Raw genomic sequence first — 20,168 nt, forward strand, 5'->3', positions numbered from 1 at the left:
AAAACACAACAGATCTCCGCTCTGTCCTGCAATGAACCTAACTGGACACCACTCACGTCGTAAACGGCAGTGGTTTGGAGTGAGTGGAATGCAAGCTACAGGGCTTTTTGCTTGGAGCTGTACTTGAAGTAGCCGATTTGCAACAGTTCGTTGTGTCACTGCAGTGCCAACTGCTGCTCAAAGTTCCGATTCAGACGCCGTATACGGTGGTCTTCCTTATGAGTTATGCCGCGTGACAGCCCAGAAACGGGTGTTCTTAAGCAGTAACTTTCCTTGGTCACTGCTGCCAGCACTCATGCACAGTGGGTACATTTCTCGCAGCCCTATTGCACGACAACGTTCTAAGGGTCTGGATCAGATTTATTCCCCTAAGAAACGTCTCATGTCGAACAGGTTGGGCCACGGTGGCTCAGGGGACAGAAAGATCGTCCCCCAATGAGGTAACCCATGTTCAAATCCCAGCTGTGGCTGATTGCTACGAATTCTGTTCCCGGCTCACACCGACAACAGTGTTGACTTAAAATATTCTCAGCAGTAAGCAGATCATAGGTCAGATTCCCCTTGCCATGGATAATCATGGGAAATTTTCGTAGTTTTTCTCTGCATGATACACAAATGCGGGTTAGTTTATCAAAAATCTTTTGGGTAGAATTCAAAATTAAAAGGCTACGGAGTTAAACTTCGATAGTTGTAATTTCAGAATTGAGTCGGCTGTTCAACTTTTGTTATAAAATAAAATGAATTAAAATCGAACTGATTCTCGTGAATTCTTCTCATATTCTGAGTGGCTTGCCGGGGTGTCTTATTTTACTTGCTCTTAATTTGCTTGATAACAATTTATTACATTGTTCTGTTTGAAACGTTCGATAGAGCTTGCAAATTTCTGCCGAAGTTACCTGTTCTAGAGAGCTTCTGAAAGTTTTAAATATTAATATATATACTGGGAATTATAAAAAGGAAGGTTAAATTTATCATGATTTAGACAAATTAATTAATTAATCCTCAATAATTTGGTGAAACAATTGAATTTATTAAACATGTGAGATTTGAGGAAAATAAAAAAGGCAATTTGAGTATGTGGCACGATGAATTTACAAGAATGTATAGGAGATAAAAAAAACTAATTAATAATTAATTCACCTTAACAAAAAACATATTAATCCATCTAATTGACCGAATAGTGGATCTTAATTGACCGAATAGTGGTAGTAAAAAAATACATTGTCGGAAATTGAAAAAATGTCACATAGGTTAAGGGAACTAAGAAATAAAAAAATATTTTTAAGTAATAAGAGCTCATGCAGCTACAGAAAGCTGGTAAAATATAGTGGAGAAAAATAAGGAAAAACATATCAAACACTAACTCTTACACCAGCAAACTGACCGGGTGCGGGTGGCTACTGGGGGTGGTCAACGCAGGTCAAAAAATTACAGCTGGAGAAGCAGAGCAGGATAATTCATGATTGAGATGGGTCCAAAAGATGGTTTCGATTTACAAAAAGCAAAATTGAATGAAATTAAGGCTTTGCATGACTTAAAGGAAGGGTAAAATAAAATGTGGATGATAAGCAATAATGTTATAAAATAAATTCATATTGCACAGTTAAAAAATTAAGAGTATCAACATGTTCCTATAGTTTAATAATACATCTTTATAAATTGAAAAATAAGATGAAAAAATTACAGCAGGAGCTTGTAAATAAAACATAATAATAATCTGCAAGTGTTATAAATAATTAATAAAAAAAGTGCAATCGTTGAACATATACATAGTAAATAACACAGCTTAACAAGTTGAAGTCTGAAAAAAAAATGAACTTTAATGAAGTTAGAAAGAAGCCCATATATAAGAAATTAAGAGTTAAAAGGCAAAAGTAAAACCAATTAAAAAGACAAACAAAAGTAACAGACAACAAAAGTAAGGAGAATATATACTTTGTGATAAATAACGTTATCACCGAGCTCAACTTGACTGCCTGCCGATAATGAGAAAAAAATGATGACGTCATTTTAGGAACATGATATGATATCAAAATTAGGAAACGAGTTATAGATAAAAACAACAGAAATCATTTGCCACAGTTCATGGCGCCAGTTCCTTGCACTATATAGGAATCATAAAAATATTTAAAAAATTAAAATGGGAAATAAAAATGCACTCAGCAATAAAGAAAAAGAGGAAAAAAATTTCAATATTTCGGAAGAAAAAAAGCTCACAATTTCTTTGATAGGAGTACCGTGTAAGTTAACATATTTTTAATGCTGTTTCTTTATTTAATCTTACAATTTGAATAATAACTTACTTCAAATTTAGCAGTTATTGCTCTAGATAAAATACATTTTTAAAAAGACAAGAAAATATTTTTGGTTTATTTTGCATTGTTTTATTAATCTTGGTAATAAAAATTGTCGCATTTTACACTACCAGGACGCATTGCAGAAGGGGTTATCCGAAAACTTATTCCGATTCTTTAATCTTTTTTAAAATACGTATACTATTGAGTAAAAAAAATTTTCCTAATTAAAGTTATTCGTTACTTTGAAATACCAATTTGATTGAAACTAACTCGTCTCTTGGATGATAAAACTATGCATGTCAAATTTAAAAAAAAACATTTGATGTCTAAGATCTGTTTAACAGCATTCCATTTTCTTAACGAAAAGGTGTTCTTTTGAGTTTTTATTGCGATTATAAGAAATATTATTAATTCCGAATTCGATTACAGGGAAACTCTAATTAAAATATGCTTCTTTTTTAATAATAATCCTTATAATGAAATTTTTTAAAATTCAAATAGCGGAATATCGCAAGGATGTAATTTTCCCTTATTTTTAGCTTATTTTTACACGATTATGAAAAACATTTTACTTTAAATATCAAATATGTTTTTAGATTTATCGATGATTTATTTGTATTTAATTTTCGAAATTTTATAATTTCATTAATTAATATTTAACCCGTTGAAATAATATTGCTGACGATAATATTAATTTCTAATTTTTGGATATAAGTATTAAAAAAGACGAAAACACTTGAATTATTGACATATACGATTAAAGGAATATTTTTAAGTTTAATATAAATAAGCTAATTGCATGAAATTCTAATATTTCTAAAAACATATGTAGTAATATTTATTTATTAAAAAAAAAAAAAAACGGTTGACAATATTTTCCAAAATTTGAAAAAAAAACAACGTATATTAAACAAATTTTTAACAAAATCATTGAGTTAGTTGTGTAATAAAATAATAATATAATAAACTTATTAAAAAATCTTTTACTCATCCAAATTAATATTTATGTCATGTGCAAATCTCCTCCAATATCCAATTAAATAAATACTAGGAGGCTCCGCCCCCTGTTTGCTAACGCTCGCCAACCCCCGAGGATTGCTACGCAATCCTATGTGGTTCACGCCGTGAACCATGGCTCGCTGCGCTCGCTCGCCAATGAACACAATGTTCTAGCACAAAGACATAATATATTATCATCAAAGACATAGTATTTTATCATCAAAGACATAGTATTGTACTTATGTAGAAGAATTCTACCAATGTTCTTATTGGCTTTTAAAAAAGTATATTAGCTATTTAGATTGTACATGGTGAAAAAATCAAAACATTAGCTAAATAAGAAACATATTAGCAAAATAAATTATCAAATATTGCTTCACTAATATTCTGCATTTTAAAGCGTGAAAATTCAATGCATAAATAAACGCGAAATATAAAAAAATTCAATGCATTCAATACAAACACTTAAACGTTTTTTAGACGTTTAGGTAGCTCCCAGTAGAAAAATATCAATTCAACAGCGGCCTTTTAAAGCATTCTCACTTCAATTAATTAATTAATTCCTAATTGAGTTTAAATTAAATATTGTCATGTTTTTAGTGCATGAATCTGAATTGAACAACCTGATAATGCTCACTCTGGTTATTGTTATCTGGTTGCTCACTACGTGCTCTTGCGCGCCGAATCCAATCAATTAGAAATGAAAACTGTTGCCAGCGCGAGAAAAGAAATATCATCGGTTTTATTGATACATACATACATACGTACGTATTAGCGTTTTATATAATATAGATTTTCATTACATTTTAATAATTCCTATAAAAATCATCAAACTAAAATGTTGTGTTTAAATTTTAACCTATCATATATTTTAAACTTCGAATCATCCAGTATAATATATTTTTATCATACGCTAATCCAGTTCTCGGGTTTTTTTCAAGGCGACATACAAATGCTGTACTTAAGTAGTATGAACGCGTATTGGAAAAATATATCCCACTACCCTTCTATTTTTGCTTTAATTTTATATTTCGTAATTTGGGAACTTAGTCAGAATATAAATAATTATCTCATAAATACATGACAGTTGGTATCTTTTCTCGCATTACATGTTCCTATTTCTGTATTATTTTGTATTTTTCTCGAATATTTTCCCTGCATTATTGTATTGATATATTTTGCTTTTGCTATATCAATACAATATTTGAAAGTAATATTTTTGCGGACATACTTATGAGACAATATTATATCTTTTCGTTTTTTTATAGTTTTAATTACCTTTTTTGTGTGTGTTTTTTCAATTTTGCAATAATTTTTATAGCTATTCTGCTTTTCTTTTGAATCGTTTTTTTTATTTCTCTCCTTATTTTCGTTGTATTTTTTCCGTTTTTTTATAGGTTCTATATACCTGCAACTTATGCGGGTTTTTGGCTTTACGAGAAAACCTAACGGCTAGGTTATTTTTTGGTAAAATTAACAAGGTTTTATATTATATAATAAAATTTGGTATTTATATCATATCTTAGAACATGGCATTAAACATTAAAATCATTTGTTCGTTTAAATTTACTTTTCATTTATGTATTGTTTACTTATCGTGAATTACAATTTTGAATTGTAGCAATTATTTTGAAAACCAGAATTTCATGTAAACCGTCACCTGAAAAATTACCAAATGGTTTGTTCATTTTGAATTTTATTTCAAAACAATGGTTCTTTATTTTTATCAGTTATGCCATTACCATACAGTACTGTAATTTTTCCAACAAAGCATTAAATGTAAAAAAAAAATGTTGCTAATATTTATTCGAATAAAAAGTAGTGAGGAAAAATTCGCCATTTTAAATTTGTATTCTCTACAATTCAAAATATTTTCGACTACAATTAAATGAGGCAGTAAAAAATAACTAATGTTACTTAAAATACTTTTTGCACCGAATTATCGTGGGACGAAACGAATGAATTATAAACGAAATTTTCAGATGTGTGTAAAACTTTTACGATTCATTTAAATAAGTCTGAAGATATGGCGATCTACAGAAAAAGTAAAATTAATATCGACGAATCCAAATTTTCGACCGCTCTTCTGGCCATATTTTTCAGATGTGCTACCTTCTATATTTTGAAGGTCAAGAATTCTAATCTAACAAAAAAAGTACATTTATTCGGAGAAAGTCCGTTTTTGGATCTGCTTCGTAGCATCAAATATATTCTGCATTAATTAATTAGTATTTTCAAGGTAAGCTTAGACCTTTGAACAATTTAAATCGAGTCCTATCATTAAAGAAAATGTAATTCTAGGTGTTCACCTTTAATTCGGTCGAAAAAATTCTGAGAAATCAAATTTTAAATAACATTTTTAAAATTCGATTTCTTAGAAGCTATCCAACTGATTTCAATCAAATTTTGTATTTAGAATAGTGCAATTATATACTTTAAAATAATGTAAAAAATTGTATACATTGGAGTTTTTTCGACTATTATTAAATAAATTAATAAAAAATAATAAACATTTACTAAAATTCATTTTTTGCATAGAATTTTTATTGAATATTTTAATATTTTTGTGTAAAAATGTTTCAATTCTCTTATAAAGTTTTCAAGAAATGGTGAAATGCACCAAAAAGTAAAATTAAATTTAAGAAATCAAAATTTTGGTCAGTTCTTCTAACCATACTATTCGAACCACATTTCCCAGATTGCGCTATTTCCTATATTTTGAGTGCCAGAAATCTAAATTCGTCGAAAAAGAAAGACATGTTCATCCAGAGGAAGTACGTTTTTGTGTCTGATTTCGTAACTTAAAATATCGTCTGCAATAATTAACATATTTTAGGTCACCCCCTCGAACCATTAAGTTTGAGTTCTAGAAGAAGATCCGATCATTTGATAAAAAATTATTCAAGGTGATCCGTTTTTTTTTTTTTTTTTGGCACACTGTACATTTTTGGGTCAGATTTTGTAGCATATCATCGACAATAATTAATTAGCAATTTTAAGGTTAGGCTTCTGAATCACTAAGATCGAGTCCCATAATGTGAAAATCCGATTATTAGAGAAAAAGTTATTTAAGGTGTTCATATTTTTAGTTTATAGTCACTTTTTTTGTTTTTATATGTTCTCTTATTAAAAATAAGCTATTTTTAATTTCAGTTTTATAGTTAGTATCATTTATTTTTCTCTTTTAGGTTCTAATTTTCATCTAATTATTTTTATATTTCAGTGGTAGGAAAAACATCTATGCTGCAAATGTATCGAACTGGAGAGTTAAGAGGTAATTTCCTCCCTTTCCTTTGGTATAAATTTCCACTTCAAATCTTTTGAAGCTTTTGTTGTGGTATAAATAATTTTCTTTAATATTAGTTGTTTTGGATGTCTAGTTTTTATAAATGTAGATTAAAAATCGGGAGTGAAAATTGAAATTTTCTCCAAAATTCTTTTACTAAAATAAACGTATTTTTTTAAAAAAAAATCAATTTATTCAAAAAATTTGCAATTATAAGTGTTTTCTTTAATTTTTGCTTTAAACAGTGACCATGTATGTTTTTTTTTAAAGAAAAAAAGGAAAATGTACTCATCTCTCATAACTTTTATTCCAAAGCTCGCTTTTTTTGTTGCAGTTAAAAGTAAAAAAGATAAAAAATAAAAGATACAAAAGAAAAAAAGGAAATGTGTTGCTATATAATCGCTAAAGTTTACCAGTATTGTTTCAATTTTTTAACTAAAAATGCTTTTCATAGTGATAGTTGATCATAATTATTTGTTGTCTGACTCATGAAAGTGTCCCAAAAGATTTTTTAATGAAGACATTATGCATAAAAAAGTCAAGCAAGTGACAGGATTAAACTTTCTATTTGTAAGAATAACAAAAAGATTGCTTTCCATAACGCATCTGTATACATTATTTTCTTTAATCATACATCATTTTCTTTAATCACATCATTAATTTCGCGCTATTATAAATAAAAAAAATAGTTTGCATGAAACCACACTGTTGACACTACTAATAATTAAATCCTGTGTTCGTGTATTGTTGCCGTCAAATGATGTGAAATTTCAGCAGAAGGCCATTTCTCATAACTTCTCCATGTTGTTATGATTTGCGGTTATTAAGTTATTTGAACTAACTTTTGTTACAAAATCTAATTATTTAATTATATTATTATCAATTATTTAATCATATTGGGTATTATTTCTCACTCCTTAAACACTAACTTTTAATTTATAGCACACAGTGAGAGTATCTTGATCGATGTCGCAGAATGTAGAATTAAAGTACAGAACTGGAACGAAACATTTGTTATTTTTGATGTTCCTGGTCATTACATGTTTCGAAGTCTTGTGCCCAGGTACGTTTAAGAAAATTATTTTTATAGATGATATTTTGTGCCTATTTCTTCTTTGTTGTTAAATTGTTTTTCAATTTATCTGAAAATTCATTTATTTCACCATCAAAACGTTTTGAGCTACTTGTCATTTAAATCAAATGTAAATATCGCTGTATTCGACGTTGAGAAAACAAACGTTGAGTTAAATTAATACTCATAAATGTTGCCCTAAGTTTTATTATTTTATTCTTATTAATTGAACTTAATTTTGGAGCTTTTGCTCACTCTAAGGTTAGGAGAAACGCTGCATTAAATTTAAGAACTTATAAAAATGCAAAAAAAAGAAGAAAAAAAAAACTTTTCTAACTGTTGTAAATTCGTAACAGCTATTCATAGCACTTTATGCTAAAAATGAACGTGATAAAAAATTTCAGCGAGAAGAAAATGCACAGTATATTTAAATATAATACAGCACGCAAAGAAAAAAAACGGATCACCCTGAATAACTTTTGATCTAATAATCGGATCTTCACGTTCTAGGCTCAATCTTTATAATTCGAGTTGCCGAAATCAGACACCAAACGTACTTTCTCTGAACAAACATACTGGATTTAGATTTCGACCCTCAAAATATAGGATGTAGCCGCAATCTGCTAAATATGGTCAGGAGAGCGATCCAAAGTTTGAACCCCTAATGTTAATTTTATTTTTTGTGTATTTCACAATGTCTCGAGACATTTTTAAGTGAATTGAAAAATCTTTACCCACAATTATAAAATGTTTTACATTATTTTAAAGTTTCTAATTTGGCATAGTAAAATACGAAATTTGCGCGAAATTGGTTGAATAGTTCCTGAGAAATCAAGTTTTAAAGGAGTTGTATATTTAAAATAAATAAACACACAGTAAGTGATTCAGAACTGATGATCTCGTGAGTCGGTCTTTGGTTGAAGAGGGAAATGAGGAGAAATTTAAATATTGTCATTTACACACTTGAGGTTCGGTTTTCATTAACGCTGAATCGAATGAAATTGATTTCGTGGTATATCTGATTAATATATCCGAAGTTGAGGGGACTTTACTTACGAAAAGTACGATTTTGTAACTGTTTGTGTGTACATGAAAGGCATTATCTCTGATGTATATTTTTTACGCTTTTAAGACTAAGCAGAAGTCCCTGTGGCGATAAGATGAACATTTCAAACATTGCAATGAGTTTTCTGTATAAAAAAGTATTAATTTTTATTTATACTTAGTTTGAAGAAAATCTCGATAACCTTCTACATTAGTTATTCTATCGACTCAGACTCATTAAATTGAAAAAGGAAAACGCCCCAATATATATATATATATAAAATAATAATTTTTATCATAGGATAATTATTCGTTATTCAGAAATATCGCATTTATACCAATAGATGTGTCTTGATAACGACTATTGGGTTCCCCATTTTTAGTTTCTCTTGATATTAATTTTTAGTTAATTATTTGTGTTTAGTTTATTATTTGTGTTAATAAAAGAATTAAAACTCTTTCGTTTTCATAAAATGTCTTTGGTAAAGAATAGATGTAGAAATTCTATTTTGGGAATTCAAGGCTGAAAACTTACCATTAAATTATAATTAGATTTATATTTCAAAGGAGGAGTTATTTTTAGAATCTTGTCCCTTTTTCACTTCCATATTAGGAAGCATTAAATGATTTTCCATAATGCGTAGAGTTACAAAGGTATGTACGACTGGAACCTAGTATTTAATGCGGGATCGACGGTTTTCGCATTTCTCTTGCTGAATAACGTGTTCCATAAAACATCTACCGGAACCATCCGAAGCCTTGTCCACACCCCGTCCCTTGTAGAGTGGGGATGTGAACTGTTATAACTACCAGCATAACTTTAAATGAACCTTTTTATAACGTATTATGGCTTTTGACCGCATTATTAAAGTTGAATACAACAATGATAACAGGGATGTAGCTCTGTTATTATATATATCTTTATATATAAGAAGAGAATGGAATGATAACGCATACCCAATCACAGAAGACTTCTGGTTAGTAACGCAGAGAACAGCCAATCAAAATTAAGAACGCATGTGTGTGAAAAGGTAATAATTTTATAATAATGCTGTCAAAATATACAAAATACAAACTGACCTCAAATAAAACTCAGAGGACTTCGAAACAAATAATTAAGANACAAATAAACTCGCCACGATTTGAGGAGAAACTTGCTTGTCTAACCAACATTTGATTCCGACAAACGATGTCGACTTGTCGGATACGACATAATCGTTATCGTATCGGTGATTGAAAAAGCACTCCGCTGCTGACCATGTATTTTACTTGACTCTATGTCGTTCGCCGACAATCGGATCCGTTTTGTCGTTATCGTGTCGTGTAATGAAAAAGCGCCCTACGTAAAGCTATAAAAAGACCGAACGATTATTTATGCAGACGATTATATATGATTATTATGAACTAAACTTTATGCAAACGATTGTTTATGATGTCATTAGATAAAAGTGTCATTAACGCAATATCATCCAGTGTTTATTAATAATTTTGAGTGGCAATGTAAAAAGATAGTTGTTCTAAAGTTTTATAATAAAATGTTTGTTTTGATCGAAAGCAGTTATTTATTTTAGAATTCCAATATATTTTAATAGCTCTGATAAATCGGGTTTTATTGTTTACTGATTTAAATGTTTATTGATCATTGATGACATAATTATTTCATTTCATATTTGTTTTTTTATTAGTATTCAGTATGACATAAAAATTAAATTGCTTAATTTAATTTGTCGAATTTCAGTTACTTATGTTTTTATTATATAACTTGCTTTTTGTCTGATTGAAACTAAAATATTTAGTCAGTTGACAGTATTGAAGTTAATTGGGCAATTACTTGCAATGTTATTTGCTTTTGAAATATCACTCAGCATCAACTTATTAATATTACATGTTTTAATTTGTTTGCCATAATTTAAAGTTCTTTTTCATAAGGTTTTAATTTTTTTCAGTTTAAAACTTAAATTACTGGGGGGTGGGGAGGAAGCACCATATAGGGAGCTTCCGGCATCCTATAAGATCATCAATGATTTGAGTTAGGCTCTGTCACGCGTGCTTCGGATATGGAGATTAATCTCCGGATAATGCCCTATAGCAGTGTTTCCCAAACTTGTGACTTTTGTGTACCCTTTCTAAATTTTTCGTAACGCTGTGTACCACTAATAAAAAAATGAATGTATTTTTTTCTATCAAAAATTTTTACAAAAGATAAAAATCACAACTGGCTGTTGACACCACTAATTATTAATTGTTAACTCTTCAAAAAAATAGCCAATAGAAAAATATGTAAGGATATTAAAGCTTAACGAAGAAGTGAGTTGTTTTTTTTCCTTTTTTTCTGTGCTTACTCCATTAAATTTTGTTTCGATTCAAAATACATTTTATTGGGTTTATTAATTTTGCTCATATCGGGTTCATTGCAATTTTATAAAGTTTTGTTGAAATTTTCCAATGTTTTATTGAAATATCATTATATTTTGTCAGCCACTCCTGTTACCATGGTGTTCCGCGCAAACATAAGTCGCCAATTTCGCCAAGGGGCACCCTCAAGTATATTTTTACCCCTAAATCAAATTATTGTTGATCTTATAGGATGCCGTATGCTCCCTATATGGTGCTTCATCTCCCCCCCCCCAGTAATTTGAATTTTAAACTGAAAACAATTAAAACCTAATGAAAAAAAACTTTAAAAGATGGCAAACAAATTAAAACATGTAATATTAATAAGTTGAAGCTGAGTAATATTTCAAAAGCAAAAACCATTGCAAGTAATTGCCCAATTAACTTCAATACCGTCAACTGACAAAATATTTTAGTTTCAATCAGACAAAAAGCAAATTATATAATAAAAACATATGCAACTGAAATTCGACAAATTAAATTAAGCAATTTAATTTTTTTTTGTCATATTGAATACTAATTAAAAAAAAAATGTAAAATTAAATAATTATTTTATCAATGATCAATATACATTTTTGTCTGAATTGTTAGTGCATGTTACTGTTAATCACCGAAATCTCTGGTTGTTGATTTTCACCGGTGAATGTTGACTATCACATAGTCGCTTTGGTGAATATCCAAAATATTTATTACATCCGATTTATTCGTGGATATAATTACATTTATTCGATATTTTAATACTTACTGACGATAGATTAGAAGAAACATCAGTGCTTGGAGTATCGGGGAAATATATACCGGCAATGGCACTTGACCTTAAAAAACATCAGAGTAGTGTATACCGGGCAGTGGCACTTAACTTGACCTAGAATGACTAGACCTTTGGTAAATGTCCGAAATATATACTAGGTCTAGTGCCACTGCCCGGTTTACATTTGCTCGGTATATCCTACACTGATGTTTTTTTTTAAGGTTAAGTGCCATTGCCCGGCATACATTTGCCCGGTATACACTACAATGATGTTTTTTGAAGGTTCAGTGCCACTGCTCGTTATACATTTGCCTGGTATACCCTGTACTGATGTTTTTTTAAGGCCAAGTGTCACTGCCCGGTATACACTACAATGATGTTTTTTGAAGGTTCAGTGCCACTGCCCGTTATACATTTGCCCGGTATACCCTGCACTGATATTTTTTTAAGGTCAAGTGCCATTGCCCGGTATATATTTGCCCGATACTCCAAACACTGATGTTTCTTCTAATCTATCGTCAGTAAGTATTAAAATATCGAATAAATGTAATTATATCTATGAATAAATTAAAGTCAAATCGGATGACGTTTTGAATTTGTCATTTTTGAATGACATTTTGACGAATCGGAGATGTATTTTATACTTTGCCGGTTTCTCATTTGGCATTCTATGTGGACTGTATTATCGCTGGTAAGACCTAAAATTAGTAATTTTTCTAAATCTGGTAAATACTAGTGTAGGAATACGACGAGAGAGAGCACCACCACAACCTTTTAACAGCTTGTTTATTGCGACTCTGACTCTTACTGTAGATGGNAATCAGCAGTGGGGACAAGTGAGGGAATGACATATTGGTATATTTTAATTACCTAAAATAAATAAAAAATAAAAATTGATAATTTTATTTTTATTCTTTTGTTAGCTTGCATTCTGAAGGACACTTTCCCTGAATTTTTTTTCTTCGTAAGCTGTAAAACAAACATAAAATATACTGGGGACATGAAAATGACTGTTTTTGTGAGAATGACCCATATATATATATATATATATACATACACACACACAAATACAATATTTTCACTTTATTAAGGCAGATTGAAAGGTCAAACGGTGTTCTTTTGCTGTATGATGTTACAAGAGTGTCTACGTTTCTAGAACTCTCCAAATTGATTGAAAATGTGAGAGAATGGAATCCACAAATCATTATATTTATAAGTAAGTTTTAATTTTCTACTTTAGTTTTTGAAATTGATCTAAGCACTCTAAAGCAACAAACGTTTCAAGAAATTGCTTCCTTATGATACATTTAAATTAATTTTATCATCTGGAAATTTTCAAAATTAATTTTTTTCTAATAGCACACTAATCTGCAATAGATATTTTCCCTCTTCTATATGAGTTAAATGCCATTTGCCCTATGTCGTATTTCAAATTCTATGCAAATGGACTTTTTTTGTGATGATTCAAATCTCACAGATAGAAATGCTGACTTTGATAACATTTTTCATACTTTCATGAAACTCTTTTCACATTAAATATTGATTCACTGCAATTTATAAGACCGTCTTAGTGACTATATTTTTTCAAAAACAGAAAAATACTAGGATGGGCATTAAATACCAAATAATTTAAAAACATTAAAGCTAAGCAGAACTTCTCAAGAAGGCGTACTTTCACTTGCCCAAGTATTTAAACTCTCAAGAAAATTGATAAAATGTTGAATCTTAAAACCAGTACCTAGAATCGCAAACGTGCAAACTTGCTAAAAAATTTCTTGCGCAAGATAAAAAAAGGATCATCCTGAATAAATTTTGATCTAATGATCACGTTTTAGAACTTAATCTTGATGACCTCAAATATGCTATTTAATTAGTGCAGACAATTTTTTAAGTTACGAAATTAATCATAAAAAACTTACTATTTCGTAATAAACACATTTGTCGATGGAATTGATTATAGACCGTCAAAATATAGGGGGGAGCAGCAATCAGAGAAATATATTTTCCATAGTTTAATCAGGAGAGCGCTTCAAAGTTTGAACCCATTAATATTTGTTCTGAGAAAATACGTTTTTTTGTCCGATTTCCCAACTTAAAATATCGTATGCACTAATTAATTAGCAAGAGCCACGATTATTCAGGGGATAGAGCGTTCTCTTTCCAATGAGGCGAACCGAGTTCGAATCCCAGTCGATACGAAATCCGAATCCTGCTTGCACTGACCACAGTGCTGACGTGAAATATCCTCAGTGGTAGACGGATCATGGGTTAGAGTCCCCTTGCCGTTAGGCTAACCGTGGGAGTTTCTTGTGGTCTTCCTCTCCATGTAAAGCAAATGCTGGTTAGCTCCATCAAAACCGTCCACCGCGAAAGCAAGTTTCTCCCAATACTCAATCCAGGAGTTCCCTTGTCTTCTGGATTGGGGTCAAAGTTACAAGTATGCGATGTTGGACATTAGTAATCGTAAATTATAATTTCTGATGTTTTGTGTAAGTTTTATGTATCTACTCTCGTATGCCCTTAAATAGAGCGGGACGAGATACAAATAAGCAACTAGTAATCGTAAACCCATGAAATTGGGTCGGCTGTTCATCGACTGTTATAAAATAAAAATAAAATTAATTAGCATGAAGCCGTGGCGACTCATGGGATATAAGGCTCACCTCCCAATTAATGTGGTGAACCGGGTGCGATTCTCTGCAATGGCGGGTTAGATTCCCAAACCCGGGTTGCACCGACCACAATTCTGACATGAAATATCCTCAGTAGCAGACGGACCATGGGTTAAGACCACGAAGTCAAATTTCTCCCAATACATGATCCAAGAGTTCCTTGGTCTTCTTTTATGTGTTCAAAATTACAAGGATACGGAGTTGAACATTGATAGTCGTAGACTGAAAATTCGGTCTGCTGTTCAACGACGGTTATGAACTAAAATAAAAAATCAATTAGCATATTTGAGGTTACCCTCTCGAACCATTAAGATTTAGACAGTAAACTTATAATTCCAATCATTTGATCAGAAGTTATTCAGGGTGAGCTGCATTTAAATTTGCGCACTCTACGTCTTATGAAGTATAATGAGGGGGTACTTATCACCGAATTATGATTCTTTCAAACAGTGCATCAACGCAACCCTTGGCAGAGCAATGTTCAGATATATCTTATGTAGAGAAATAGCAGCATGTTTCTCATTAAATTATTACACGATGTTCAAATATTCGACCTATGTATACAGAAGGGTGATAAAATTATTCGTACGAAATCACTCGAAAATTTGCAATCGCAAGCCCGATTGGGAGGTTGAAAATTGCAGATAAAAACGCATAGGTTTTTAATCTGGACGGAACGAAAGGTGGAGCCACGTTCAAGAATTGTTTTTAAGAATGGTTCAGTTAACTTTTATAATAATTATTCACGTAATTTTTTTGTAGTTGGCAGATTTACAGTATCTTTTTTAGTTGATTCCAGGAAATTGAAATAACTTGTCTGAGGGTAAAACGCGTTTTTCTCCCTTTATTTTTCGTATTCTCTCCTTTCGTTCGCATTTTTCTCTCCTCGATGCTTTTTATCACCCATCTGAATTTGTCGATTGAAATGTGGAACACACTATTTTTTTTGAGCTCAATAAATATAATATATATGTATCCCTTTTATAAAATTAAAAAAAATTTTGTAACGATCATAACATTATGTCCCAATTCTTCGGACAACATATGTATTTATCACATTTTTTTTTATAGAGTTTTAACATTTCTTCATTGTTGACAGTTGGAGTTCAATGGGATCTCTTCGATCAAAAAGAAGTATCACGCGATACTGGTAAAAAATTTGCACAAAGTAAAAACTTGGAGTTTTTTGAATGCAACATCAGAACTGGTGAAAATATAGACGAAGTAAGATGCTCTTACATATTTGATCTTTCCCTTAAGACTACGGCCCTTTATGATAAATGGAAAAATTTCATTACTCTTTACAAGGTTATATGACAGTACGATATGTAATGTTCCGCCACTGTAAGATAATTCATATCAGTATCGTTTCTAATGTTTCTAAAAGAGTAGGCAACAAAAAATCGATGGAAATAATTTGAAAATACTTTACATTTATTTCATGTAAACACCTTTAAAAACGTGCATTGGGGACAACATTTCCATATGATCTCTTACAGATGTTTTTATCTTTATTTTTTATTTTGTAACCATATTTCAAGATTGAGTTACCTACGATACTTNATCTTCGATCAAAAAGAAGTATCACGCGATACTGGTAAAAAATTTGCACAAAGTAAAAACTTGGAGTTTTTTGAATGCAACATCAGAACTGGTGAAAATATAGACGAAGTAAGAGGTTCTTACATGATCTTTGCCTTATGACTGCGGCCCTTTATGATAAATGGAAAAATTTCATTACTCTTCACAAGGTTATATGATAGTAGGATATGTAATGTTACGCCACTCTAAGATAATTCATATCAGTATCGTTTCTAATGTTTCTAAAAGAGTAGGCAACAAAAAATCGACGGAAATAATTTGAAAATACTTTACATTTATTTCATGTAAACACCATTAAAAACGCGCATAGGGGAAAAATTTTTTATATGATCTTTTACTTACGTTTTTATTTTTATTTTGCAACCGCAATATCGGTCTCTATGTTTAAGAATTTTATTCTGAGGCCTGCTTCGAGATTGAGTTATATTCTATACTTTGTTTTCTTACCTAATATTACCAAAAATCTCATTCGATTCAATATGTTGTGAAGTTTACATGTTATGGTTATAATTAATATTAAAATTGTTTCGTAAAAACCCACCCTGATTGAAAATCCTATGTATTAATTGTAATTGTTGTTAAATGTTTAACTGGAAGGGGAACTTGGGGTCAAACAATTTTAGAAGCTTTTTTTAAAACAGCTTTTTTAGCAATTTTAATTCCTTTTATATTAGCAAGTTATATTTATTTTATGTGAACACTTTTAAAAACGCGCATTGGGGAAAACATTTCCGTATGATCTTTTACGAATGTTTTTTATTTTTATTTTGTAACCATCTTTCAAGATTAAGTTATGTTCGATACTTTGTTTTCTTACCTAATATTTCCAAAATTCTCATTTGATTCAATATGTTGTGCAGTTTATATGCTGTATAGTTATTTGATTATAATTAATGTTAAAATTGTTTCTTAAAAACGCCCCCTAATTGAAAATCTAATGCATTAATTGTAACTGCAAAGGGAACTGAATATTTAACTGCAAAGGGAACAAAGCGTCAAACAATTTAAAAACTTTTGTTTAAAATAGCTTTTTTAGCAGTTTCAACTTCTTATATATTAGTTTATTTTAGGTTTTTGAACACATGGCTTTGAGAATACTTCAAAAAGAAGGATTAATACCATCTGATAAAATTGAAATCGATGGAAAGTCTCTCGAATGGAAAGAAACCAATGAGGTGCCTGTCACTTCCGTTGCTGAAAAAGAACTACTGAATGGATGTTTTACTGAAACAGAAATTATTAATTATAAGTCAAAAGATACAAGTTATCTAGAAGATAGCGATTTACACAATGGATCTAAAGGGGAAAGCGTTATAATGGATAAAAACAGTAGTCAATCTTCTCTATCAACCAGTAAAATAAAAACTTCAGAGTTAAACAAAAATTGCGATCCTCCTGATAATAAAAATGGTGTTGTACTACCAAAAGCGGAGAAGTCAGTGATTTCAGAAGAAGAGATGCAACAAGAAGGAAAGTGTCTAGAAATTATTAATTATAAGTCAAAAGATACAAGTTATCTAGAAGATAGCAATTTACAAAATGGATCTATAGGGGAAAGCGTGTTAAAGGAAAAAGACAGTAGTCAATCTTCTTCATCAACCAGTAAAATAAAAGCTTCTGAGTTAAACGAAAATTGCGATCCTCCTGTTAATAAAAATGCCGTTGTACTACCAAAAGCGGAGAAGTCAGTGATTTCAGAAGAAGAGATGCAACAAGAAGGAAAGTGTCCAGCGTGGTTTGCTTGATCAGTAACTGTTTAATATTCGAGCTTGTTCAATTTATAAATTTTTTTTATTATTCTGGTTCTGTAGGATCTCGATTATATGTCTTCTTAATCAAGCAGCAAAATGAACGCTTCAAAGCTAACTAAAAATTGAAATGCTTTGGATGATAAAAATGACGTAGTACTACCAAATTCAGAATAATCAAAGCTTTTCTAAGAGAAAAAAATATTAAGCTTAATTTTCTTGAATAAAAAAATGTTTACTATTGCAATTTGTTTTTTTAAAAGCAGTTCTATTGTTCCTTCACCGTTTTTTATTTAACAGTAAAGGTTTTCTTTCATTTTTCAGAACCCTATTTAATCATATTACTACCTATTTAATCATATTAGTGCAGAATAACCACGGAATTAAAGTTTCAGTTTTTTTCTAAATTTATGATTTTATAGTGACCTTACTTAAACTGCAGTAATTTTGTAGAAAGTAGCTAAAAGTTTTTTCTAAATAAATTACTGAGAAATTACTTCACATTAACTGCAAAATAACTGCAGTGTTTTTACAGTTAAGATTGCACAACAGAAAATCTGCAGTTAACTCTAGAAAAACTACAAAATTACTTCAGTTCTGTAGAAAAATTGCAGTTATTTTTTGCTGGGAAGAAAACAAAACTTTCAAGTTATCGGAAGTAGTAGGATTGTGCATAAGAAGTTTAAATGAAATTGGAGTTGAAAAGTGGAAAAATTGCATTGAGCACTCAGAAAATCGAAAAAGAGATGTGGGATTTGGACAAAGCTATCGAAAACACTGTTAATTCTCTAGTAATAAATATCAATTCCATCGACGAGGATTTGACAAGTTTTGAGAGTGAATCCTGAGATTAGTTTCATTTTTACTTTTTAATGATATAATTATTCGTTATTATCCATCGTTAATACAGTAATTCATTAAATTTTGTTCTTGTCTGAGTAGTTTAATATCATTATTTTTGCTTTCGGTACAATTGTTAATTAATTATAGAAACTCAAATGTTACGGAAAATTAAATAATTTTGATACTTCATTCTATTTTCAAAAACCTATTGTATTCGAGGCTTACAAACTGCTTTTTTTAATAGGTTAAGTGGGTATATTTTTCTAAGCAAAAGATTTTATGAGACATATAAAACAAAAAGTTCCAAGTTCTCTTTTAGTGTAATTATTTTCGTAATACTACCCTTAGAAAAATAAAGATAACAGTTTGAAGATACAAATAAATGCTGTTCCTTCAAATATATTTTCAAATCAGTTGGTGAAATATAATTAATTAACATTAAGCATTATTTAATTAAACATTATTTAACTCTTAATAAATTCAAAGAAAAATTTTAATTATGAAAATAAACAGTATTTTTTTAATATATTCCTTCAATTCTATACGACTTTTACGATGGAATCATAAAAGTTATGTTTTGCATAGATATTTATGAAAATATATTAAAACTAATTTAATTTAAACTTAAAAAAAATACAACAAAACTACTCTCAAAATAAAATTATGTGTTTACTGAAACAATTAGAAACGTATTTTCATGTAAATATTTTAATTTTGCACTTTGTTATCTAATTTTAAGATATCAAAGACCGAATATCGTTTTCGTTTTTCTATAAAAGCGAAAGCTCTGTATCAAAGCGAAAGCTCTGGAATTAAACGAAATCGCCCATTCAGCGAAAGAACCGATCATAACATTNCGATCAAACAGCAACCCTTATATTTACTTCCACTATCAGTTCTCGTTGAACAGACTTAGTTTCACTTTATACTAAGTGGGAATCATAATAGCGATTTACGAAACAAAATACTGCACGTACTGAAGAAGAAGATAGATTCCATATTTCTTTGATTGACGAAGCATGTAAGTTTATATATTTTTAATAATATTTCTTCATTTATTTAACCTCATCTTTAAATTGAGTAATAATTTCTTTGAAATAAGGCAATGGTTTCTGTAGATAAAAAATATTCTTATCATTAACATTTTGCAAGCGTGGTTTTGCATTGCTTTATTAATCTTTGTCATAAAAACAGCCTTATCTTATACACAAAAATAACTGCAAACATAAAATTTATTTACAAAGGCGCCGGCAGAATAATATATAAGGGGGTGCACCCCTCTAACAAACTACCCCCCCTACCCCCGAAAAAAATCTATTATATATAATTCTCTTACGTGGCTCCCAAATTTTGGCTGTATTTCTTTTCCGCCGGTGGCAACGTTTGCTTTGCTTTGAAAACACCAAAGCATTCTGCCTTTTTATGATGTGCTTCTGATCTAATATATATAATTCTCTTAC

At 30.2% G+C, this 20,168-nt stretch overlaps 3 protein-coding genes across 3 annotated transcripts in view; all 3 read left to right on the forward strand.

Moving 5' to 3' along the window:
* The first annotated feature begins 2,044 nt into the window (after nucleotides 1-2,044).
* LOC110283044 (ras-related protein rab-6.2) lies at nucleotides 2,045-15,962 on the forward strand. The gene is made up of 5 exons (XM_043054639.2): nucleotides 2,045-2,240; nucleotides 6,520-6,570; nucleotides 7,525-7,645; nucleotides 12,935-13,059; nucleotides 15,615-15,962. Exons 1-5 carry the CDS (start codon nucleotides 2,141-2,143, stop codon nucleotides 15,830-15,832), a joined length of 615 nt encoding a protein of 204 aa, XP_042910573.2. The 5' UTR covers nucleotides 2,045-2,140; the 3' UTR covers nucleotides 15,833-15,962.
* Nucleotides 15,963-16,084: 122 nt separating this feature from the next.
* On the forward strand, nucleotides 16,085-19,006 carry LOC139424989 (uncharacterized). Its single transcript, XM_071177494.1, has 2 exons — nucleotides 16,085-16,186; nucleotides 17,188-19,006. Exon 2 carries the CDS (start codon nucleotides 17,200-17,202, stop codon nucleotides 17,860-17,862), a length of 663 nt encoding a protein of 220 aa, XP_071033595.1. The 5' UTR covers nucleotides 16,085-16,186; nucleotides 17,188-17,199; the 3' UTR covers nucleotides 17,863-19,006.
* A 577-nt stretch (nucleotides 19,007-19,583) lies between these two features.
* The window catches only part of LOC107444102 (uncharacterized), a gene marked incomplete in the record, with an annotated part of 17,273 nt that continues 16,688 nt past the window's right edge, over nucleotides 19,584-20,168 (forward strand). Inside the window, 1 exon segment of the mRNA XM_071177493.1 lies at nucleotides 19,584-19,729.

This window comes from Parasteatoda tepidariorum, chromosome 2 (genome assembly GCF_043381705.1).
Source record: "Parasteatoda tepidariorum isolate YZ-2023 chromosome 2, CAS_Ptep_4.0, whole genome shotgun sequence".
NCBI lineage: Eukaryota > Metazoa > Arthropoda > Arachnida > Araneae > Theridiidae > Parasteatoda > Parasteatoda tepidariorum.

Bases quoted from the DNA above. Each gene is read 5' to 3' on its own strand.
- LOC139424989 (XM_071177494.1), top strand. From the start codon at position 17,200: ATGGCTTTGAGAATACTTCAAAAAGAAGGATTAATACCATCTGATAAA.
- LOC110283044 (XM_043054639.2), top strand. From the start codon at position 2,141: ATGGGAAATAAAAATGCACTCAGCAATAAAGAAAAAGAGGAAAAAAAT. The intron at 2,241-6,519 runs GTAAGTTAACAT...TTTATATTTCAG, and splicing joins TTCTTTGATAGGAGTACCGT to TGGTAGGAAAAACATCTATG. The intron at 13,060-15,614 runs GTAAGTTTTAAT...CATTGTTGACAG, and splicing joins ACAAATCATTATATTTATAA to TTGGAGTTCAATGGGATCTC.